Source organism: Crocodylus porosus, unplaced genomic scaffold (genome assembly GCF_001723895.1).
Source record: "Crocodylus porosus isolate Cpor-Errol unplaced genomic scaffold, CroPor_comp1, whole genome shotgun sequence".
NCBI classification, from domain to species: Eukaryota; Metazoa; Chordata; order Crocodylia; family Crocodylidae; genus Crocodylus; species Crocodylus porosus.
The window spans coordinates 34,800,732-34,824,397 of NW_017728911.1; the positions used below are offsets into that span (position 1 = coordinate 34,800,732).

The window sequence follows — 23,666 nt, forward strand, 5'->3', positions numbered from 1 at the left end:
TGAACACCTTCAAGAGTAAATTGGATGCTTATCTTGCTGGGATCCTATGACCCCAGCTGACTTCTTGCCCTTCAGGCAGGGGGCTGGACTCGATGATCTTCCGAGGTCCCTTCCAGCCCTAATGTCTGTGGAATCTATGAAAATGGGATGGTAGGTCTTGACCAACCTCCACTTCTCCATACTCTTGCCTGGGCATATCTGTGGAAGGTCTTGGTGCAGTGGTTACAGGACTCCGTACAAGCAGATTCATCGCTCATCAGGCATCTGACAGGACTTTTTTTTACGTGTACACTGTGATGCAGAGGATCAGTGGTTGCCTACTACATAACTGAGCTCAAAACATTGTTTATAAACTACCATTACTCTGGGGGATATTAATTACTTTGACACTTTTATTGTAATGGCAATTAAGAATGCAGACTACTTGAGTGAGCTGTAAGCCATTTATATTCATTAAGCTGAAGAGTGAAGTACAGTAAACTAGATATCAAATCAGTCCAATGTTGCTTCTGTTACCAAACCTTTTCTTTGCTAATCAATACTAGAATTGCACTGAAGGACTTGTGTTAATCCACAAAACACATTTTTGCATTGACTTATTAATTATTTGTAAACACTAAAATGTGTTCTTAAAAGGACCCAAAGAATTAGTATTCTGCTATATCAGATTGCTTATTGCAAGTTCTGTTTTTAATGCATTATTTATATTACAATATGCCTTTTGCAAGGGCATTTTGCCTCAGAAAGCTTGTCCCACATCTCTCCTAACTGCTTAGTCCAGTAAAAATACTGCCAGATAAATCCTGCTTCTCTCCTATTCCCTGGACCATCATGACTACAACAAGGCTTCTTAATCTTTCAATTGTCAGAGGAATAAGAACTGGAGCAAGTGATACTGAGCTTTTTTTTTTTTTTTTTAATGCCATCAGGCCCGAGTTGTATAGTATTTGTGAAATAATCAAAATAAAATGTGTGTGGTGTTGGGGGAAGAAATTTTGCGCTCGTATTTAAAAAGGTAGTCTTAAAAAAGGAAATCTAGCAGAGACAGAAAAGTCTTGCGTATTTAGTAAATATTTTTTTTAACCGACGACTAAAGTTTACAATTCTAAAACGGTTGGAAAATCAGGATGTTCCAGAATCAAAGCGGTAGGATTTCTGCAAAGAAATATCCCATGTCACTAAATTAATGAATATATTCAGTTGACATAATTTAGATATTGGACCACCACTGAGCCTAATTAGAACAAGACTTAAAAAGTGCATATTTTTAGATCTCTGTTTAAAACTTGTTTTGAGATTTTTAGATCTGTTTTAATCAACATGGAGTATACAGGATTTCCTGGGATTAATAATAAACACTTTTTAATGTTTCAGTAGAGGAGCTTTTTGGGTGGTACCCAGTATTATGCTTTTCCATAACTAACCTTTAAATGTTGTAACATTCTGAAACTACTTTGGCAAATTCTTTAGTGTTGTGATAGCTGATTGAACCCCACCCAGCTTTCTTTCACTAAATACCTTTCAATACATAACCATTCAATATGCAATTGAATTCTCCTGTGTAAAAAAAACAAAACACAAACTACTGATAAAATTAACTATGTGTATATAATTGCTAGGAAAAATACATTACTAGCAAATTTAACAAACTTTTTAATTGATTAAAAAATCCAAAAAATAGTCTCATATTATTTTCTAGACAAACAAATGTAACGCATCTAACTGGAACCAGTTAGAAAGAGACAGTTTGCCATGTTAGTCTGAAGTCAGGGCACTTCACTGGAGCAGTGAGTCTCTTAAGCTTTTGTAGGCAACAGCTTACTTTGTCAGCAAACTTTCCACAAGTGCATTCATGACATGATAAAGTAGGCTGTCACGTACAAAATCATACAACCCTCTGAATCAGTCTCAAAGGTGCATCCTTGCTCTGCCTTTTGGAACCTGTTTTTATGCCTGTTCACCCTTCACCTTTCCCTCCTCCCACCCGGATCTATTAGGTATGAAATATTATTGAGTGACAAATATATTTGATGGATTTTGACCAATTCTTAAGTCTAAAAATATCTGGTACATAGCAGTTTTGTGTGTAAAATTTCAGTTTGATGCAGTTTGAAACTAAGATTAGCCTGGGGGGAAAATCAGGAGTTCTGATGGAAAAAACAATTCAGTTTGTACTTATAGCAGTGCTACAGGTACCATTTATAATTGTTCAATTATTGTAAACTACATTATGTGGATCACGTGAAATTGCTGTATTGGGAAAAACGAGTAGATCATAACTCTAATTGATGCTTATCTAATTTGTAGGCCATTAGGATTTTGCAAGATATTTTTCATGACCCCACCCCCTCCCAAAAAAGCTTTTACTAAAAGCAATAACCTAATATACCAAAAACTTATTTTTCAATAGAGGGGACTAACGATAAGATATTAGAACCAGTAAGCATGTTGTTGTTTTCTCCATTTATCAATAGTAAACATTAAATAGTAACAGATAGGCAGACAAGGTTCTTTGGGTAGACGTGATATCTTTTATTGGAACAAATGGAGCAAATAGATCTCTGGCGTGCATCAGCAGATGTCGCAGCAGATCCAGAGAGGTGCTCCTCTCCCTCTGTTTGGCATTGGTGAGGACACAACTGGAGTACTGCCTTCAGTTCTGGTTACTACACTTCAAGAAGGATGTGGACAAGCTCGAAAGGGTGCAGTGAAGGGCCACTTGCATGATCAAGGGCCTGGGGGGACAGGCCCTGAGGAGAGAGACTTTGGGATCTGGGTTTGTTCAGCCTGAGCAAAAGAAGTCTGAGAGGCCACAAGTCTGATAGCTGCCTACAAATATGTCAAGGGAGAATACCAGGACTTAGGTAAACAGCTTTTCAGAAAAGCCACCCTCCCCTACCCCGGGAAGACAGTGGACCAATGGACGCAAGCTAGTTGAGGAAAAGTTTTGGCTGGACGTAAGGAAAAACTTCTTTTCTGTACAGGTAACTAGAAACACGCTCCCAGCAGAGGTGGTGCAGTCACCATCTCTGGCAGTCTTTAAAAGAAGGCCCAACAAATACCTTGTTGAGCTCGTTTGAGCCCAATTACCTCCTGCCCATGGCAGGGGACCGGACTTGATGATCATATAGTTCCCTTCTAGTCCTTCTTTCTATGATTCTATGCAAGATTTGTACAAGTTAATTACCAATTTCAATTATGATGATAAAGGGCGAGCAAGAGACTTTTGATTTAAAATTATTGATTTAAATCTTTTTTGTATTTCTATTCTTTAACCTTCTAGAAAAATAAATAGTCTCATTGTTTTGTAACCATTATGATGCAATGGATTTGCAACTTAATGTAGCCTTTGTACTAAATTTAGTACTACTTTTTTCCTAATTGGGAGGATACATGTTATACCTAAATAATCATAAACATGTTACAAGCTAAATAATTATGTAGCTTAATATTCATTTACACCGTTTCTTAGTCTGTTATGTTTCACTGTGATAGAAAATGGTGAACAACCCTTTTATTTAGTAGATAACTTTTTTTACTTATGGTTTTTCTGATGTCAAACTACTTTTGAATGATAAGTGTGATTCAGTTAAAGTGCCAAAAAGCTGCATTTAATGTTTGTTTTAGTTTTAAAAGCAAAACACTTTGAGAAACTTCTTACTTACGAATGCAGCTCACTTTAACTCTAGTATTACTTAACTAACTAGTTTATTAAACATAGAATATATTATCTGTAGTTCATTTTTAATGAAGAATATGAGACATGTCATACTGGGTCAGTGTTCTCTTTCCTCCCACCTACTCCAGTATCCTTTATGTCTCAGTGGCAGACAGTGGATGCTAAGGGAAAGGTATTAATCTGTCTCCTGCCTCTTCCCATATAGATTCCAGTTATTTAAAAGCCTAGGAAATCCTAATTTGGAGGTTGCTGACTTAACTGTCATGTATAATACCTACTGGTGGATGTATTTTGCTGGAATTTGTACAGTCCTCTTTTGTACCTGGTTCAGTTATCAGCTGTTACAAGGTCTTGTGTCAGTGAGTGCCACACGCCAATTTTAGCCTGTGCAAATTTGTTTTAAACTTGCTACCTAATAATTTCATTGTGTGCTTCCTAGTGGTTATTTCTGATCACACTATCTTCTCAGATTTTCCTCTGAGACTTGTGTTTTGCGTCCATCTTAAGGTTTGGGTACATGGACAAGTGACTGACAGAAGTTAGGGTGCTAATGTACAGTGCATCAGCTGTTCTACAGTAGTCCTTCTTTGCATTTACCACTGGGAACAAGTGAAGCTGAACAAAGTGGGTTAAAAGCCTGCTCAGGTTTACACAGTTGTATATGAAAAGACAGGAAATCAGATCCCTGAGAACACTATTAACTAGAAATGACCAATTAAAGCACCCTATCAACCTTAACTCCGTTGGGTAGAAATAATGTAGGTATTGGATGAATCTTGGATAGAAAGACTAGTTTAAAATAAAAATGAAACTACTGTATCTTTAAAAATTTTTGCCTTATCTAATATGGAACCACAGACATTAAAATACAAATCATATGCTTTATAGTGTCACATATGGTTAATATTAATATTGTCCAATAACTAGATTACTCTTGCTTGGTCTGCCCATTAGGTCTAAAAATCCACCATGTCGTTTACTGCTTTGTCCTCAAGGGATCTGAGAGTAATCTGTTAAGATTTCATTGTGAGAATTGATTTGGAAGTTAAATGTAGGTTTGTGAGCTGAGTTTGTATTCTGTTTGGGTCCCAAAATGTGTGTTGGTAAACAAAAAGTGTTTGATAGGAAGTTTCATGTTTTGTTTGGCAGGCCAGCTGGCCTACGGGGTATTCTAAATTCAGTTTATAGCTGCAATTTGTAAACATTTTAGATGGCAAAAATTATATAGTTGGAGTATACCTAGCTACAAAGTATTTCTTGCATTCGTAATGTGTTCATGATTGACAGAGAACTGTGAAGAGGAGATGGACAATGAACATTGCATTAATTAACAATATATTCTTAATATTGTCTAAAGCTGAAAGTGAAGAGGGATATCTATGCGTGCTGGTTAACTAAGTGCAACTGTAGAATGAGATTGGAGCTATAATGTCGTATCACTGTTGTTTGTGTTTCCTAATACTTTCCTGTATGTTTAGATTCCTGACTCCTGCTGAAGTCAACGAGCATCAGACAAGAACATTTCAATGCCGCATTGAAGGCTTATTGTGTATTACTTTGCAATGTTTTATTTTGTTGGGATACATTTTTCAGAGTCATCTTTTGTGCTAAATGAGGGTTAGAAGTATGCAGAGTGATTTCACTGAAAGTTATTATAATGTATGGGCACTTGCACACATGCAGGGAGGCTGCTCATAGACGATTAATAGGATCGGCTGGAGCATGGAAATTACTGCGCTCGGCAAACTCCGGCATCACGTGTATCTGTGTCCCAATGCTGAAAAATGGCATCGGGGTGCTTTAAGCTAAAGCTTGTTCGACAGGCTTTAATTCAAAGCACCTGCTGCCATTTTTCAGTGGGGGGACCCTGATGCATGTGAAGCTCCAGGTGCTTTTAATTAGCGTGCTTCCAAGCTAATTAAAAGGTCTCCTCTGCCTCCTGGAGCACATCTATAGAGGCCCTATATTTCTGCCTAAATAGCTGGAAATGTGTAATATAATGCATAATTGCAATAGATCTGCTTGACCAGTTGATATTTTGTAAACAGTCTTTTACTACATATGCTAAGGTATTAGGAGCGTTTGTCATCTTGTGCTTTCCTGTTTCTATTCCTGAAGTTACCAGTCTTTTTTACTTCATCAGTAGTTAAAAAAGGAAGTGGCAGGTACCAATGCACAAGAAAAAAGGCAACCTGTTAAATATTTCACTTGCCAAACTTCTAATTTTACAGTGACTGTGTTCATCCCATGTAACTATAGAATTACTAGCTTCTAATAGTGAGTTTTTGTCACAAAAATGCGTGACAAAAAGATTAAGTAAATGCAGCTATTTCTAAGTAATTGGAATATATAGAGTATAAATACATTACAGAACTTTCTACTGGAATTTTTGTCATAGAGGTCCATGCACAAATAGTGAAGTGGCAGTAGTAGGAATTAGCTGCTAGGAAAACAGAAAAATCTGTGTCTCCTGCTCTTTTTCTATTTGACTGGTTTTTTTGGGGGGGGGCGGGGGGGGAAGGGAATCATTAGGATTAGGAAGAATTTTCTAAGGAATTCACTAAGAAATTACTGGTCTTCAAGTTTATTTAAATCAGGAGCAGTTCTAGGTGTGGTTCTTTCCCCAGCCAGCTTCTTCCAATTCATAGCATTTCAGGGTTTGGGGAGGGAGTGTTTTGTTTTTGCCAGAGTGTTAACATACCAGCAGTGCATCCTTGTATTTGGTTTGTATAGCCTTAACATTTTCTTTGGGACTTTTGAATGGATACCATATTTTTAAGCCTCTTGCCTGTTGATATAAGAAAGGACCCTTTCCTAGTATACCTTACCAGATCTGGAAGCTCCATTAGTAAACAATTACTCTTGGATACATGCTTATTTGGTATTTTGGGGTGAAAAGAAGTGGTATTCCAAAACAGTAAGGGCTTATCGAGGAATTTAGAGAAAAACCAAGTGAAAGAGCAGTTTTGCTTTTTATCCAAATGCTTGCTAGGGCAGGTGATAGAATAAGAAATATTTAAGTGACCGAATGTGTATCTAGAATATAAAGGGTATAAGTCACCGCAGCTTTACTTGACCTTGCTAACTTTTGTTCTGATTTCCATTCTTTGTCCATTGTGGACATTAAGTGGATAATGCCACTGGATGGAGCTGCTTATAAAGGACGTGCCAGGTATGATTGACTTGACACAGTTGGACTCCACTGTTTCTTGGGATGAATTTTTATTCTATTTAGCAGTTCTATTACTAATTTGACATAGTTAGACTACTACATAGCTATGCATCTAGTATAGGATACTTTTTCCACTACTAATTACTTCTTGACATTTATCACCATACCAATAGTATGACTTCATGTTTGATTAGGAAACATAAAAATGCATAGTAGTCCAAAGATGCTTGCAGGGATTTCTTGGCTGGAGGAGAAGATGCACTGCCATGTAGTATTTGTTGTCTGTCTTTATGTGCCTTTCAAAGTTTTGATCTGTCATTTGGGGAAAAACAAATCACTCTTTTCTCTTGTGTAGGTGACCTTTACGAAGAGGAAGTTTGGATTAATGAAGAAGGCATACGAGCTGAGTGTGCTGTGTGACTGTGAAATAGCACTCATCATTTTTAACAGCTCTAACAAACTCTTTCAGTACGCCAGCACTGACATGGACAAAGTTCTCCTCAAGTACACAGAATACAATGAGCCCCACGAGAGCCGAACCAACTCGGATATTGTTGAGGTAACAGTTTTGGAAAGATGATCCGTTTTCTCCTCTTCTTACTATTAGTGTTGATTAAATATAGAGCTGCACATATTTAAAGTATGCTAAATAAGTATATTTAACTAAGTATATTTAAAGGAGTGCTTTAAACCATTTTGACTAAATATGTACCACAACTATTTAACAATTAAATATTTCTCAGTTATACCCTGAAGTTGCACTGGGTGGTGAAAAGAACCATAGCTTCTGGACTGTAAAATAGTATAAATATCTATTAGTAGACATTTGTTTGCTTCCGCTTCCTTGTTGTAGTTATGTTTTAAATGTGACCTCGTAACTTCCCACTTGTTATCTAAGAAATAGTAGAATTTATGGATTATCCTTCTAATTATAGGCTTTCCACACTAGCTGAATTCGTAGAGAAGTCAGCAAGGCTTACGCTGACATGAATGGGCAAATTTCTGTGAGGCTGCAGTCACAACTGCATTATTTACAAAGGGGTACATAAAAATAAGAGTGGAATTTGTTTTTGTCTGTATCTCTTGCATAATTGTATTTTAGCGAAGTTGTTAAGCCTTTTATGGCGCAGCTTGTTCATAAAATATTTAATTGTTTTAGAACTGTTGTTATTTTTAACTTTTGAATATCTCTACCCCTTATTTTCTCCTTTTTTAATATCAGTGAAATGATCAGATCTGCGGTATCTAATTTCCATGTTTATTCAGTATATTAAAAATAGAAACATTCCTAGTATTTTGTAACCAAAGATTTTGATAATACTTTCAAAGAAAATATTTTCTAAAAGCCATTATTTCAATTTATTTCCCGCAAACTTTCTGTAGCATCTGTCCTTGAAGGAAAAAAAAAAAAAGGATTATGTGTTAAAAATAGATAAGGGAGAAGCTAGGCTAGAAAACCAGTGACATGAAAGTCTCATGAATCCAGAGTTCCTGGAAACAGCGTGTCAACAAATAAATGTTAATTTTAAATAAAGAAAATTGGCTCTCATTTACTGACAAATGTATTGCATCCATTTACACTGCTTCCTGGACGTAACGTATAAAATGGTGTTCTCTTGTAACTCATGCTAGCAGTGTTTTCTCTTTGTCACCTATTGAGAGGGTATTCCACGTGTAGTCATGTACTTTGGCAGTAGCCTCCAAAGTAACAATCTCTTACTTTAAGCACTAGATGCTTTCGGATTAGAGGCATTGGCAGTAAACTTCTTGGGTTCAGTCCATGCATATGACCCCTACAAGGCTGTCATCACAAGAAGCTGAAGCTGTTGAGACAGGAAGAGTGATTATTTTAGACAATTCTGCACAAGACCAATACTTACCATTATGCCTGTTGATCATATTTGGTCTGTGTTTAACTTGAAGGCCCTGTGTTCCAGCCAGGCTTCACAAATGCTTTATCTTTTGCAATGAGTTAAACAGGTAATTTAGCTCTGCAGCCGACTCTGTAAAACAATAATATTATTTGGTAGGCTGTCCTGTTCATGATCCATCTCCAAACAGAATTCACAGTAACAGAACTGGGAAGTGAAGAAGGATCCTCTGTCATCTTTTAAGAAGATTTTAAAACATTCAGGAGATAGTGTTACATTGGTGAAAATCATCAGGGGAAAGAAGTTGCCTTACTAGACATATTTGGTGAAATTTGCAATTCCCTGTACTGATAGAAATATTATGAAATAGATTGGGGCGGGGGGAAAGCAAATACATTTTTCACTAAAACAAATATGGGATAAAATTATCGATGTACCTGCAGGAAAAGGGAGAGAAAGTATAATAAATCTTGAAGAATTTATTCTTTAAATTGGGTTTGCTGTGAAGAATATCTGAGTTGAAGGTGGAAGAGGGATCAAATACATTAGTAAGCAAATTAAGCAAGGTGTCAGTTGGTCAGGTTAAAAATATATTTCTTCAAAGGCACACTTATGTTACCACTAATATCTTGAGGATGGAGTCCTCTTCCAAAATCCTATCTATATGGGCAGGCATGCAAGTCTTGTAATAGTGATAAGGAATAGGGCTGTGCGAAGCTTTGGTCCCTGATTCAATTTGGCGGAGATTTGGCCCGATTCGGTGGGCAAATCTCCTAATTAAAGGGTCCTCCAATTCAGTCTCTCCTAATCGAATTGGAACTCTCCAAAGTGATTCGGCGATTCAGACATAGACACAGCTTAAATATTTTTTCTACATACCTCTAGGTAGCAGGTGGGTTGTGAGTACTGGGATGCTGGTGTGCATGGTGGGCTCCCCAGCACACTCGGCAGTGGACCAGAAGCACTTTCGGTCCACTTCCAGGTTTGCGGGAAAGTATGCTGGGGAACCCCCCCCCCCCAGGTTCCCCTGGCTTGGTGGCTGGTGCCTCCTGAGTCTAGGGGGGCACCTGGGGTCTCCCTGCAGCTGATCACTGAGCTGCAGGTTGTGGGGGGGGCCACCCTGTGTGCTCCCAGGTGGATCAGGAAGTACTTCCAGTCCACTTCCAGGTTCATTGCTGAGCATGTGCACCCCACCCCCCCACGCTGTACTCCTGTGGGATGTTCCATATGCCCCAGCATTGCAGCTTTCACGAGTTGTGCTGGTACCTCAAGGTATGTAGAAAAAACATTTTAAAGCTGTGTCTGTGGCCGAATCGCTGATTCTGTGAATTGACATTGAATCTTCAGATTCAGATTCGGATGATTCAAATTGGGACAGTGAGCTGAATCGATGAATCAAATCACTGAATCCGAAACCAAATCAAATAGAGCCTGCTTCACATACCCCTAATTAGGAACTGACCCCAAAGACTGCGCAAGGAATTACATCTTAAATTCCTTTGCTTCCAACAATAAGAAAAGGCTCTCTTGCTGTGTCTCTGCTGTGGGTTCTTACTTCATACCTTTTCTACAGATTTATTGCATGTAGTTCATCAGAATGCTATATTAGTAAGCCTTCAAAGAAATTTGCTTTCTACATAATATACAGTCCAATCTATGGAGAAGCAGCCCTCAATCTATTCCAAAAGAATGTCGTTTGGCTTTTCCCTGCACTTTGTCTTGGGCACTATCCACAAAGTGCAAGCAAACTTAGTTGAGGGACTGTTTCGAAACCAGAAAAACCTTCAAGAATTAAATTGTTCTCCTCCTAGAGCTGCATGCATTCATGTCTAAAGGTAATGGTTGTGTACGTCTTCCTTCTGTCCTTTTCCATATGCCTAGCAACTACTTTTTCCATTCTGGCCAGTAAGCCTCGAGTAATCCATACTGGTGAATTACCAAATTCATTCATACATTTAAGGGAGGTTGACACTTTTTTTTTTCCATTGTTACATCCCATAAAAAGAAATAGTTACTTGTATTATAGTGTGTTGCTAATATGAAAAGTCTCTCGAAGTTGTACTTTCAGAGAATGTCACGAGTATTGCTGACTCCATTTGAGTCTCTGTTCACAGGGTGGGGGTGGGATTCAAGTGCTATAGATTTGTTTAAACTTCCTAAGCTTGGGCTCTGAGACATCCTAAAAACATCTCCCAAATTATTTTGCAGCTTTACTGAGTGTTGCTGCTTGGGCAATTAACATCTATTTCAGATGAGGGTAATTGGGACAGTTACGCTTGCCATCATATATTATAACTCAATTAAAGTGTTTCCTATTTAATTTGGATAAGATATTTCTGGGTTGCAGTAAAAATATGCAGGGTACACAGAAATAAATATCTATTTCAGGGTTCTCCTTTTGTATTCTAGCATCTTTATCTAGGTCAGTGGATGCCAACTTTTTGGGCAAGCATGCCAGAAACTGGCCCTCCAGCCTCTCCAAATGTCACTCCAGTCCCCTTCTCTTACTTGACCTACTGCTCTCCTTTCTCCTTCCTATCTTATATGCCACTGTGCTTCCTGTTTCCTCACTGATCTACTGCGTGCCACACCAAGGCTTCCTGCGCCACTTGTGGCACACATGCCACACAGGTTGGCTGCCTTGCTCTAGGTATTTATACAGGCCTCGTATCCCTGAACAAATTATCATTGCTTTAAATGGGAGTTCTGAGTATCTCCTAAATTTACAATACTGCGTTTTAAATTAAAATTTTGGGAATCTTTGTTTTAACCTAAAGATCTAAAATGTTTAATTTAGTGGAAGTTCGTGTAAGCTGCAGCATCTTATTTTTATGATTTTTAGGTACTTCTTAGTATTCCAGCAAAGGCTGCTATATCACTCACATCCTGATTCCTCTCATTTCAGATAAGGTCATAATTCATCAAAGGCTGGTTAACATACTAATACAGGGATGTCCAACCCATTTAGCCCCATGGGGTTGATCCTGATTTGTGAGACCACCCCTGAAGGTAGGGTTATCATTTGCCAGTGTAGCTGCTGGAGCTACCGTATTGGCACAGCTCTGGACTCCAAGGGGTAAACATTGTTCCTGCTTGCCCCCTCTTTTCCCCTGCCTCCAGTGTTAGTCACTGGTGGCTACCAAAGCTCCCTAACTCAGTCGTAGGCAATGGGGTGAAGGGTAGAAGGGTTTGGCCTGGGTTCCAGAGTCATACCAACAAGCCCTGCAGGAGAGCCCTGTATTAGTAGATTGAAGCGGGGGTCACGAGGAAGGAGGATTGCTGGTACAACTATAACCTAGGAACTTGACTCGGTAACACTCACCGCGTTATGTTAGAATCTGCAAAAACGCACAACAAAGACGTTCCCTACTCTAAAGAGCTTAGTCTTTCACCCACATCTCTCATACACAAGTGTTCTTCCTCCTGAGCCCAAGCCACCATTGATGTTGGGTGGTAATTATCTTGGGATAGTTTCCATCATTTAATCTTGTGTTGTACAGAATTAAAAAAAAAATTCCTTTTTTCAGGTTTTTTTATGCTCATTGCCTCGAATTGGGTCTCCCCTTTATATGTGTGCTGTGTAAATAAGGCCACACATCTAGTCATCATAAAAACAAAGATCTAAGCATTCAAGACCCCTCAAGTATGTCAGTGAAAGAATCATCTTCCTATTACATTTTATCTCATCAGAAAGGCAACCAGATATGAACCATAGTGAAAAATTGTTGTCTTCTGTCGCCACTAAAACGAAACAAATTCAGTTCATACACATAGCGTTATTTTATTTTTAGCGTTTATTGGCTTGACATAAGCAGAAAAAAGCCAAGAATTTCTGAGTTAAATTATTATTATCACTAACTTGTCTCGTCTTTCTTAGCTGAAGTAAAAATATGCAGTTCCTGTGATGATAAACCTAAACTTTTTAGGATGTAGTGAAAACAGTAACTCTGAATTTGCTATTCTTAAGTTTGCCAGTTCTTCAGTGTCATTTTCTATATAATTTTCTCAACATTGGATTGATCCTCCATTGTTTTTTCAGACATGTTCTAATGTTTTAAGGGAAATATTTTCAAAAGTGTCTTTAAGTGATTGAATGCTAGTGTCTTGGTTTGTGAATAAGACTTAGGCTTCTAAATGGCTGTCAGGTCAACAAAGGGGCTTGGGAAAATTCTACCCTAAATCACCTAATTTGCCTGTTTTACAAAGTATGCGAATAAGCCATTGCCATGGAGTCACTGTCATGATGAGGTGAAGACAAGAAGTCAACACTTTATTTTATAGATCATTCATCTACAATGGATCTTTTTGTAAGGCATTGTCTGAACACTTGGTTAACACTTCAGCTTTATTCTCAAATGTGATATGTCTAGTTCTTTGTGTTTCTCTGCCTTCAAGAGGGAAGCTTACCTTCAAATTCTGGAAGAGTAAAAATGATGCAAGGCTTATAATCTCTCTGTAGGATCTAGTACAGGGGTGGGCAAAATGTGGCCCGCCAGGCCATTCTATCTGGCCCGCAGGGCCCCTAAAAAAAATTTAGAAAATGAATATTAATCTGCCTTGGACTGCCTGTCATACAGTCCTCTGGCTTGCTGAAACTCAGTAAGTGGCCCTCCGCCCGAAAGAATTGCCCGCCCCGATCTAGTATCATGAGCAGGCAAAGTTAAGCTGATTGTCAAGCATTTTGGCATGTTGCACAATCATTCAAAAAAAAAGTCAAGTGGATAACTTGGTTCTTTTTGACTGTTCAGCAGAAGCATACCTTTAACAAAAATTCTCTTGAACAGGGCAATGACATGATCGTTTATGAAGAAGTGGAAAACATTTTAAATGTATAAGAGAGAGTAATTTTATGGAAATCAGTTATGTTTTCTCCTTATTAAATTACATTTCTTCTGCAGTTAGATTTCATACTTAACAAATCTGTTTCCTTCCTTGTATTTTAGAAGTTAGCACACATGATTTGCGATGTCTTTGGAACAGAATCATATTAATCGCTCTTGGCCCTTGCGTTGAGGGTTTCTCTTTCAGTGGTGGGAGAGGGAGGAGAAGAGCTTTTCTGCAGAGTTCAGATGCTCTGCACCTAGTCCATCACCACCTTGCTTTTCAAGCTTTGTTCATACTCCTGAATGATTTGCCAAAAAGGGATTAAAAGCAAAATATTCCTGAAAAGCAGCTTCTCCTGTTACAGCTGCTAAGGTGTAAACTTAGAGCTGTATAGAATCCTTTTTTCTTTTCTCTTTTTATATTTCCATTCCTTCTCTTTGCTATTGCCTTTCTCCCACTTTTGTCTTCTTGTCAAGCTTCTAATAATGTGCTCACTTCCAAATTCTTGATAGATCTGTTTCTTCCTACAGTTTTTCTCATCCCTTTCTTTGTGCCTAGTTTCCTTTCCAGTGGCTTTCCTTTCCCAGCGGAATAGTATTGCTGGGAAAGAATTAATTGGTGCCTCTGGGCTGTTTGCGCGTGTATACTGGAACACACAACAGGTTCTTTCGATGGGCAGCTACTCGGAGGAAAAAAGAACAGAAGACAGCTAGAGGGCTTGAAGATGGTACTGAACTCTTGCTTCTGTTCAGGCTAGTGCAGTGCTCTAAGGACTGGCATATGGCATTGTCTGGTTTCGTAGGAACCAGTCATTGACTGCCTGAGGAACAGGGCATTTCTGGGAACAAAGAAATCTCCGGTATTGCTTCCCCTCTTTTACTACCACCAATGCAGATGGGGTGGCATACCGGTATTGTCAAGGAGCTGGAACCAGCATGCCTCCAACACCCTTATACAGCATCCCCAAGGATGGAAACCATGGGCTTGTTCTAAATACAGTTTATCTGCTAGATGGTCTTACTTGACTAGTAGCAGAATTGAGCCGTCACAGATCTACTAATCTGCAATTATTTTTGCCTCTCACTATGAGGGAACTCAGTATTAGACCATGATCTGTCAGACAAAGAAGAGTTGATCACTAACGTAGAAGTGAGCAGTTTCCAGTGATCATGACCTGATTATATATACATTTTGGAACCAGGCACCAGCCGGTACCATGTGCAGTTAAAATGTTAAAAAGGCTAGTTTTTTGAAGGTCAAGCCTTCTGATAGCTTAATTGATTAAGATCAGAAATTTAAAATTCAGCCTTTTAAGAACTGGGACTTGTTCAAGGATATCCTACTGGATGTACATGCAACCATGATCCCAAACACAAAAAAGTTACACTAAGGTGAAAACAAGCTTGGTTAAAAGGAGATCAAGAAGTGGAAATAACATAAATCATGATGGTGGTGCGAAAAAAGCAAATATTGGTGTATAAATGCGTAACAAATTTAAAAATGTAAGCAAGCAACTTGTAAAGGAAGCTAAAAGAGTCAAAAAAATATCAGTGACCAGTTTGTTTAGATACTGAGGAACCATGTCTTAAATACATTAGGAATCGAGAAGAAAAAAAGCTGGCATTAGCTATAGGCTCTTTGGCTAGATGCATGTGATAAACCCATAAAGAACAATATAGAAAAGACAAAGATGTGCAGTAAATGTTTCTTTTTCATATCTGGAATGAAGCAGAAGAATGTATTGACCCTGCATGACGATTTGGATAAAATAGAAAGCGTATGATCTGTAATAAAGGGGAATGCGCTAAATTTAAACCAGTTTGGATAGGTTACACCCAGGCACTTCAAAGGAACTATCCAAGGAGCTCTCTGAGCCACTCTAAATCTTAAATCTTGGAAAGCAAGAAATTCTGAAGGACTGACAATCTGTTTCCAATATTTAAAAAGGTAAAAGGAACTATAGACCAGTAAGTATAACTTCAATCCCCTGTAAAATAATGGAATGTTAATTTGGAGGTTTATCAGCAAAGAATCAGAGGCTAAAAATATTAGTGTCTGTCACCCAGTTTCATGGAAAGTTTAACAGATCTGTTTTGTATAGGATTACATGTGTTCTGATGTATTTAAATTTCTCCAAGGCATTGGACTTAGTACCACATGGCATTTTTGTTTACAAAGCCAGTTGCTTTATATGGGTTTAAGAGGCACATTTTCAAGGATTCATAAATGAGTCACTGACATATCTCAAAATGTAGTTGTTAGTGGGAGGTATCAGTGAAAAGAGCTCATTTTAACAGGCTACCCAGGGGTTGTGATGACTACCCCACCTTGAGTGGGAAGTCATCACAGTTTAACCCTCTATTTTACTTGGCCTGGGAAACAGATGAGATGACTGAACCTTGACAACATATGGTTATTTTACCTCTACTGAAGGCATTGGATGCAACAATTTCATAACTTCAACCTGCACAAAGTATGTTGCCCAAATAGGCATGGGGGCCATCCTAGATAATCATCTGAACATGAGCTCTCAATGAATTGCTGCTGCTAAAAGCACTGAAGCAGACCTTGACTTAAAAAAAAAAAAAAAAAAAGAAGGACTGAATATCAAGTGGAAGTTAGAAAGTGATCTTGCCTTGTACACAGCATCGTACCTGCTGTACATGGGTACCTTGCCTCTGTATGCAGCATTGTACTGTCAAGAAGGATGTAGAAATAGAGGAGTCTAAAGAGGGCTATAAAATAGCTCTGGGACTGGAAAGCGAGCTTGCCAGTGTGAGGTTTAAGGAGCTCAAATTGTTCAGCTTCCTGAAGAGAGAAAGTTGAGGAGTAACTTGATAACTGTGCATGGGTGAAGAAGATGTTTGAGAGAGGGAACTTTTCAGCCTTGCTGACGAGAGCATAACAAGATCCAGTGGCTGGATGTTAGAGAAATTCAGCCTTGAGTAAGATTCAGTTTCCTAGCCGTGGAATAGCTTCTGTGGAGAGGTGGAATCGCTTGGAACCTTAAAACAAGTTATTCTATCTTCTGTAGACGATTGAATCCAAATTCTGGGAGAAATTCAGAGGCCCGTGTATGTTCAGGTTGCTCAGGGCTAAGGCTGCATAGTCCTGGTGGTTTCCTTTGGCCCTATAACCTATTAATCCAAATCTCTCTCTGTGAACAGAATTGTCTGCATTGCTCTCAACAGTGCTCATAATGTAAGCAGATCTCATGCTTCAGAGCCACAGTATATTCTTCCAGTGGTTGGGAGATGATGATTTTTCCACTGATGCATAGGTCACGTGATGCATTCTTGTTTTTAGCCTCTGTTCTTCTATGAAGCATCAAAGATTGGCCATTGCTGAAGGCGGGTTGCTGACCAGGGTGGACCATCATAACCCTGCAGCGTTAGAGGATTCTCTTTGTAAGCTGTCTAAAGTGGCATATTCTGTTCATGCTAAGCTTCATACTTATCACCGAATCTGGTCCATACCATGTCATTGCAAGTCTCTTGGGTACTGATGGCACTTTGATGTTTCTAGTGCTTTGTCTGTGGCACACCATTTACCCTTCTGAGGACAGAAACAGTCTAATTACAGTCCTATGGCTTAAAGTAGGAGTGAAATTCAATAGCCTGTGGTACAGAGGTCAGACTAAATAGTCTAGTATCCCTTCTGTCTTTTATGCTAAGAAACAATGAAACAACCACTTTTTGGTGGTTGGGAGAAAAGGGGAACTAGACTTTTTTTTGACTTGCTGGCCTTGGGTTCACCTAATGAAAAAGATTTATTCAAGAGGGGATGGTATTAATGTTGTATTCCCGTCTTATAAAGGAAAAAGGATTATTTTCTGTTGAAACTCAAGAAGTGTCTTTTTTGGACAGTTTCAGTTTTCCTAGCTGCTGCACACGTTTACTATTTTTTGATGTTTATCTTCAAGAGTAAAAGCCTTTCTCATTACATAAGTCATGTTGCATTTTTAGTGTCTTGTGCACTGTATGTTTTTGTCCACCCTGAGGCAGTCTCATTAGGTTGTTCTTTAGGCGGCCTGTCTTGAGGAAGGCATGTATTTTTTCTGTAGGCTGTGATGTACATCATAAGTACTGTTTATATTGTGTGAAATTATAAATGCTCAGAATGATGGGAATGTATATCGCTTGTTTTATAGAACTGTTGTTAATAATGATTGAAGCTGTAGTTTGTCATAGCAAATTACAGTATGCTAGTAATTTTATCAAAACTATTTTTTTGTTTTAGGTTCCTTTTGCTGTTTAGTAGTTGTAACACACTCCTTAAACTTTTAAAATTGCATACCGTTCCCTACTGTTTCCTTTATTCTTAGTAGGTAAACAGTAATTCTCCCAAACTTCTTGTTATAGGGTTGGTCCCTCCACTAGAGGCATGCTAAGTTCCTGAAGCCACCCAAGTTCGTGTCTTCAATATTCATGTAATTGATAGGTGCAGGAGACTGTCCTGCATACAAGACCATAAAAATCCACATTTTCTGTGGAGGTTAAAGATCCAAAGGAAAAATAAATGTGAACTAACAAAGTTGTTCATGAGGTCACAAATCTTGAAAACTCCCCAGATACTTTGCCTTTGTGTCCACAGGCAAGGCATGGGTGATGGTCACAAAGTTACAGTGCCACATCAGGTCTTTCGTTCAAGGTAGCACTTGTTCAGTCAGCTCCTGATTTTTGCTAACCTCTGCCCAAGAGCTGAGAGCGAAAGGGTTCTCATTTCTGATCTGTCACCAGCTGGGCTGGACTTCTTCCTTCTATATCTTTCCTCATTAAAATGAATCTGTTCAGGAAGTTGTGTAAAATGCTACATCTGCATATTTGACATCTGCGCTGGACAAAATTTCTGGGTGGATGATATTTCAAGTGTCCTTCTCTTTTTAATGGTGTATATTCATATATTCTTAGTATCGTGTTGTGCGCAGTATAACGGCTAAGATTATGCTGCACTCTGATATCAGAGTTGCTCTGAAATGCATATTAAATCTTTATTTTGCACAATTGCTACAGTTGGTTGATAACTGAAAAGTAACCATTGTCACAAAAATGTATATCTGTAATAACTGGGATTGTTTATTATAAATACTGTTGCTGTGCTAGAAAAACAACTATATTCTGGTTTGAAATAAATTTGGTTTTCATGTTTCTGTTAACTATCTTATCATGTCTTGGAATAACTTGGTATGGCATTGATGATGTTTTGAGTTAAAATAAAACTATTTGGTCCACGTAATATGTAGATTGGCATTGCTACTGATCAGAATAAAACAGGCGCTAATCTTTTTTCATTGGAAGCAATTCATTGTGCATGTAATCCCTGCATTTAGTGAAAACTTGCCATTTCAGTCCAAGTCTAATGGTTAGTGTGTGGGTATACAAATATATGCACATTACATATGGACCTATTTTGATTGTAAAGAATAAGGGTGTATTTTAATATTAACCTGTCTGTCTTGAAGCTCATAAGTAGTGCTTAGTCATGCACTGAAATGCTACAAGACAAGCCTCTTTTCCACTAATCCTTCCCAGCCCTTGTTTATGAAAGATTACTGTAGGAGCAGTACCTACTCTTCTGCTATCAGATTTACACTAAGAGACTTGTTAGTAATGCCGTGGTTTTGAATGCAATGGCAGAGCTCATCTGCACATGTAAAGCATAAAAAAGCAGATGCACCTTCGTAGCCAGATAGAGAGTGTGCCTAGGGTTGAGTGTAACATTGTAGAGAATATAAATGGTGAAGTTGGTGCTGAAACACTAGGATGACAAACCAAGAGCTAAGGAAGCAGTGAGCTATACTATCCCTGCTTTTACCCATCTTTCTCATTCTTTTTCATTCTTAATACAGGTAACCAGCACACATACTGACATTTATCCTCAAAACCAGACAACTTAGGATAGGAAGAAATTTTGGCAGTATTTGAATAACTTTTCAAGTCTGCTTTTTAAAATGGGGGTGAATTTGGGTGCAAAACATGAAATTGTAAAGAATCATTTTGTATCTGTACCCCTTCATGCTCAAAACCCAAACCCTGCAACGGAAGATAGAGAAGCCCAATTATTTTTTTTTCCTTTCCTGTGCAGAATTATTATCTGTTCTACACTTACTGATTATGTCCAGTTCAGTTATGTGTGCACCAAACAATAGAGTTTCTGTCGCATCTCCCCTGAGACTGGCTTCTGGTTGGAGTTGGCCTATTTTATTCCTAAAACAGCCATTTTTGGTTTGTAGGAAAATTGAATGTGTGTACACTTTCGGGTTTGATTGTGAAAACAGCAATTCTTCTGTTAGAAACTGAATACATGCCTTTAGCCTATCCTTGCCTTAAATACCCCATAAGTTTCCTGCATAATAGTTCACTGAAAGCCACTGAAATATTAAGTTAATTGACATTGAATACTTTCATCAACTGAAATATATTTTCCTCTGAAAGTAGACTGTGATGCCAAAATTGGAAAAGGGTACATTTTAAGGATCACAGCATTATTTTCTTACTTCACTAATTTATTTGCTTCATTTGCAATATGATATATTTTATGCAGTAGATACATCAACTGCAGCTACTAGTTCTTGGATTTGTATGTTACAGCGTCTTTGCATAATTATAGGTTAAAGGTATATACAATAACTTTCTATTTTGAAGAGTGGTTTATAGTGTATATGCATTCATGTTTGTGTTCTGCTCTGGGATTGTAGTACTGACACAATCCAAGTTTCATACATTTACTCTTAGGAAAAGAGGAAATGAAAAGATTTTGGGGATCGTGGTGGATGTGTAGCTAAACATGAGCTCCCAGCATGATACTGTAGCAAAAAGAGCTATTTTGATTCTTGGTTATATAAACAGAGGAGCAGTAAGTCAGAGCAGGGAGGTGATTTTTACCTCTGCATTGTGACATTGGTAAGACCGATAGTGGAATATTTCATTCAGGTTTGGTATCCACATTTAAAAACCGATGTTACAAAATCAGAAATTAGAACTATTTGCAGAAGTTGCAGAAAAGACTCGGAGATTAAAGAAAATACCTTACGGTGAGAGACTTGCAGATCTCCATAATTTGCTTATTGAAAAGAAGATTGAGAAATGGCCTTCAGGGACAGAGAGTACGATGGATGAAAAATCCCTTTCATACATGGGAGGAAATCATTAAAAAAAACAAAAACCAAAAACCAATAGCTGCATACTGAAACCAGCGAGTTTTACTTTAGAAATAATTTATCAATTTTTAACAAGGAAGGTGATTTAAGTACTGGAACAGATTGTTAAGGAAAGTTGTGGTATTTTATCCCTTCGTTTATTCGGATCAAGATTGTATGTTTTTCTGAACGACGGATATTAGACAGATGTAAGTTACTGGGCTCAACAGAGAAGTAGCTTGTTGAAATGGAATGGGCTGTGGTCTATGCCAGGTTAGAACAGATGATCTAATGGTCCTTTCTGGCCTTCAGCTCTGAATCAGTACAGACTGTTTTGAGTGTGGCATGATTTTTTTGTGCCCTTATGACCTGTTTCCGATTTGAACATGACATTGCAAGTCAGTCTTGGCTGTTTACTTCAGATCTCGCCAGCCTCTTCTGATGTTCACTGATTGGAATGAGAACTGACCAAATACTTTGAAAATAATAAATGGGCCAGCTGTGCAACACTGCAGGTTTTCTTGAAATAAAAGCCCATTTCTATCATAGATGTAAACAGTTAAACCACAGGAATGCTTTACTGAAGGGCTGTCCAATTTCTCAGCAGCCACATACTTGGTCAGCCCTCCCCTATGCCTCCCTATCATGTGCCCCCCGCAAGATACCTCCAGATCCCAAAGCCCTGGTCTTCCAGTCCGTGGGCCATGCTTCCCCAACCCCAGGGGGTGGAGACTGGAAGCAAAAACTGGAGGAAGAAGGGGGATCCCAGAGAACCCAGTGGCAGCAGCAGGCGACAGGGAGCCAAGGGCAAGATGTAGCCCGCAGACTACATCTTGACCAGCCTTGGCTTTTACTGCAAGTTAGACTGAAGTCGAGCCATGAAAATAAACAGCGCCTTATATATTATAGAATAAGTCTAAATTTGAAGAGGTTAATGGGGTTCGGATATTAACATACATTTATATTCTGTGCAGGTGTAATAACTTTTTAGTAGCTTATGTATAATGACATTTAAGCTACCACAGTCCACATGTTAACAGCATTTATAATTCTGACTTAACTTCAGTATTTCCACACAACATGTGTTAAAGCATACAGTGACGGTGATCACTAGGACATTTAAAGTCATTATTATGGGCCTGTCCTTTATGATAATTGCTATAGAATGGAAGTTAATCTGACTAAATGGATCAGAGGAGTAACATCTTCTGATAGATCTGCTAGTAGGTTTTGCTGGCTTAGTTTCAATATTAATACCATAGTAATCGAGGCAGCTGTGTTTATACACCTATATCTAACCCTAAACAGAACTATTGTTTTTAATGCTGGTTGTATGCATAATATTAAAAATAAATAAAACCACATAGAAGCATAATTAATAGGAAGATATTCCTTAAGAGGCATACAATGACTGGTTATTTTTCATATGCCTTTTTATATAAAAATTGCAGTCTTAAGTTGACAGCTTCTAGAGGATAATAACAACAATAAAACCTTCCAAAGCCTGCAAAATTAGATATGAAGACAGAAAGAGGGCTGAAAGTGCTGAGAGGGAAATTTGGCAAAAATTTTTGCTTCGCATTGTGTTGCAAAGAGAGAGAGAGAATATAATTACATAAAAGAAATTAAAATGTTAATATAATTGTTAATAAGATTTTAGTGTCATTCTGAAACCGTGCAGTCTATACAAATATGAGAAATAAAACATAAGTCTAGTTGAAATAAAGTGGCAAACTTACCGAATATATAAGTAATTGTAAGTATGGAGGCTTTCTGGTTAACTTGGGGATAAGGACTGTCTGGTTCACAGAAAATTAGGTGAAAGTAATTTTATTTTGTTGCAAAATTTAAGTCTTTGAGGCTGAGCAAATTCCTGTGGGTGCAGAAATTAATCCCTGACGTAGCTTTATAGAGGGCGAACTCTAATCCACTAAAAACTCAGCAGGAAAAAGAAAAACCTAGAGACTCTTTGGATCTTTGGAAAGAATTGTATACATCTGGTATTTAATTTCTTTCCAGTAGAGATGCCTATCTTAAACAATCCCACATCTCCAAATATTTTTTCATATGAGGTTGGGAGGAAGGAATAACTTCTATGGAAGCTGAAAAGAGAAAATGAGATATCTTTGTATATTGGTGCCTGCCTTTGTTCAACACTTGTAAATATCCCAGTCCCCAAAGTTCATTCAGTCTGATGCTCTTAACTGTGAACTATTATTATTATTATTATTATTATTATTATCTGTTCAATTTTCATATATTTCAACAAGGCATTTATGTGTTTATTTACTTTAAAAGTAAAATATGCTGTTAACATCTTTATTTTTTATTGGCATCATGCAAATTGCTTTGTCTTGGCATGGTGATGACTAAGTAACGTTGACATGTTTTTTAGAAATGACACAGATCATTGGTGACTGTAGGAGAGCTGACAGTGCTAGAAAAAAGTTTCTTTGTTGCCAGTTAGTTAATGTCATTTTGTATTACCTGATATTTGATAAATGGAGAATTGCCAGAGGTAGAATAGATTAAAAAAATGTAACGGCTTTGGGCTGATGAAAAATACAGCATTCCCTTTTCATGTTGTTGTTTCATGTTTGGACAAATCTTATTTTCATTTAGGTGCCTCCCAGATAATCTAAAGCTACAGTTCCTTCTTGTCCTAACCAGTATGTGAATTAGTGCTATAAGTTAGGGAAGCTAGAGTAGGTATGCTTTTCTCTGTTTTCTGAACATTTCAAGCACATTTTTAGTGCCTTTTTGGAGAGATGGGAAGGTGGGTTGTTTTGTATACAAGGATATATATTCAATGTCCTAAAGTACCATCTCTAATGTTAAAATAACAGAAACCTAGAAATGTCAAGCTGGCTTCATTTTATAAGTCAGGGGTGGCAAAGACATGCAGTAAGGCAGCGACCCTAGATTTTAGGAGGGCAAACTTCAGCGAGCTAAGGAGGATAGTTTGAGAAGCGCTGAGGTCCC

General features: G+C 38.1%; 1 protein-coding gene across 4 annotated transcripts in view; it reads left to right on the forward strand.

Annotated features, from left to right (window-relative positions):
• Window positions 1-23,666, forward strand: part of MEF2A (myocyte enhancer factor 2A) — a 147,226-nt gene that overhangs the window by 61,940 nt on the left and 61,620 nt on the right. For all 4 annotated transcript variants that reach the window (XM_019533791.1, XM_019533792.1, XM_019533793.1 and 1 more), the window contains exon 3: window positions 7,207-7,410. In XM_019533791.1, coding sequence (XP_019389336.1) covers window positions 7,207-7,410 — 204 coding nt within the window. The remainder of the gene's footprint in view (window positions 1-7,206; window positions 7,411-23,666) is intronic.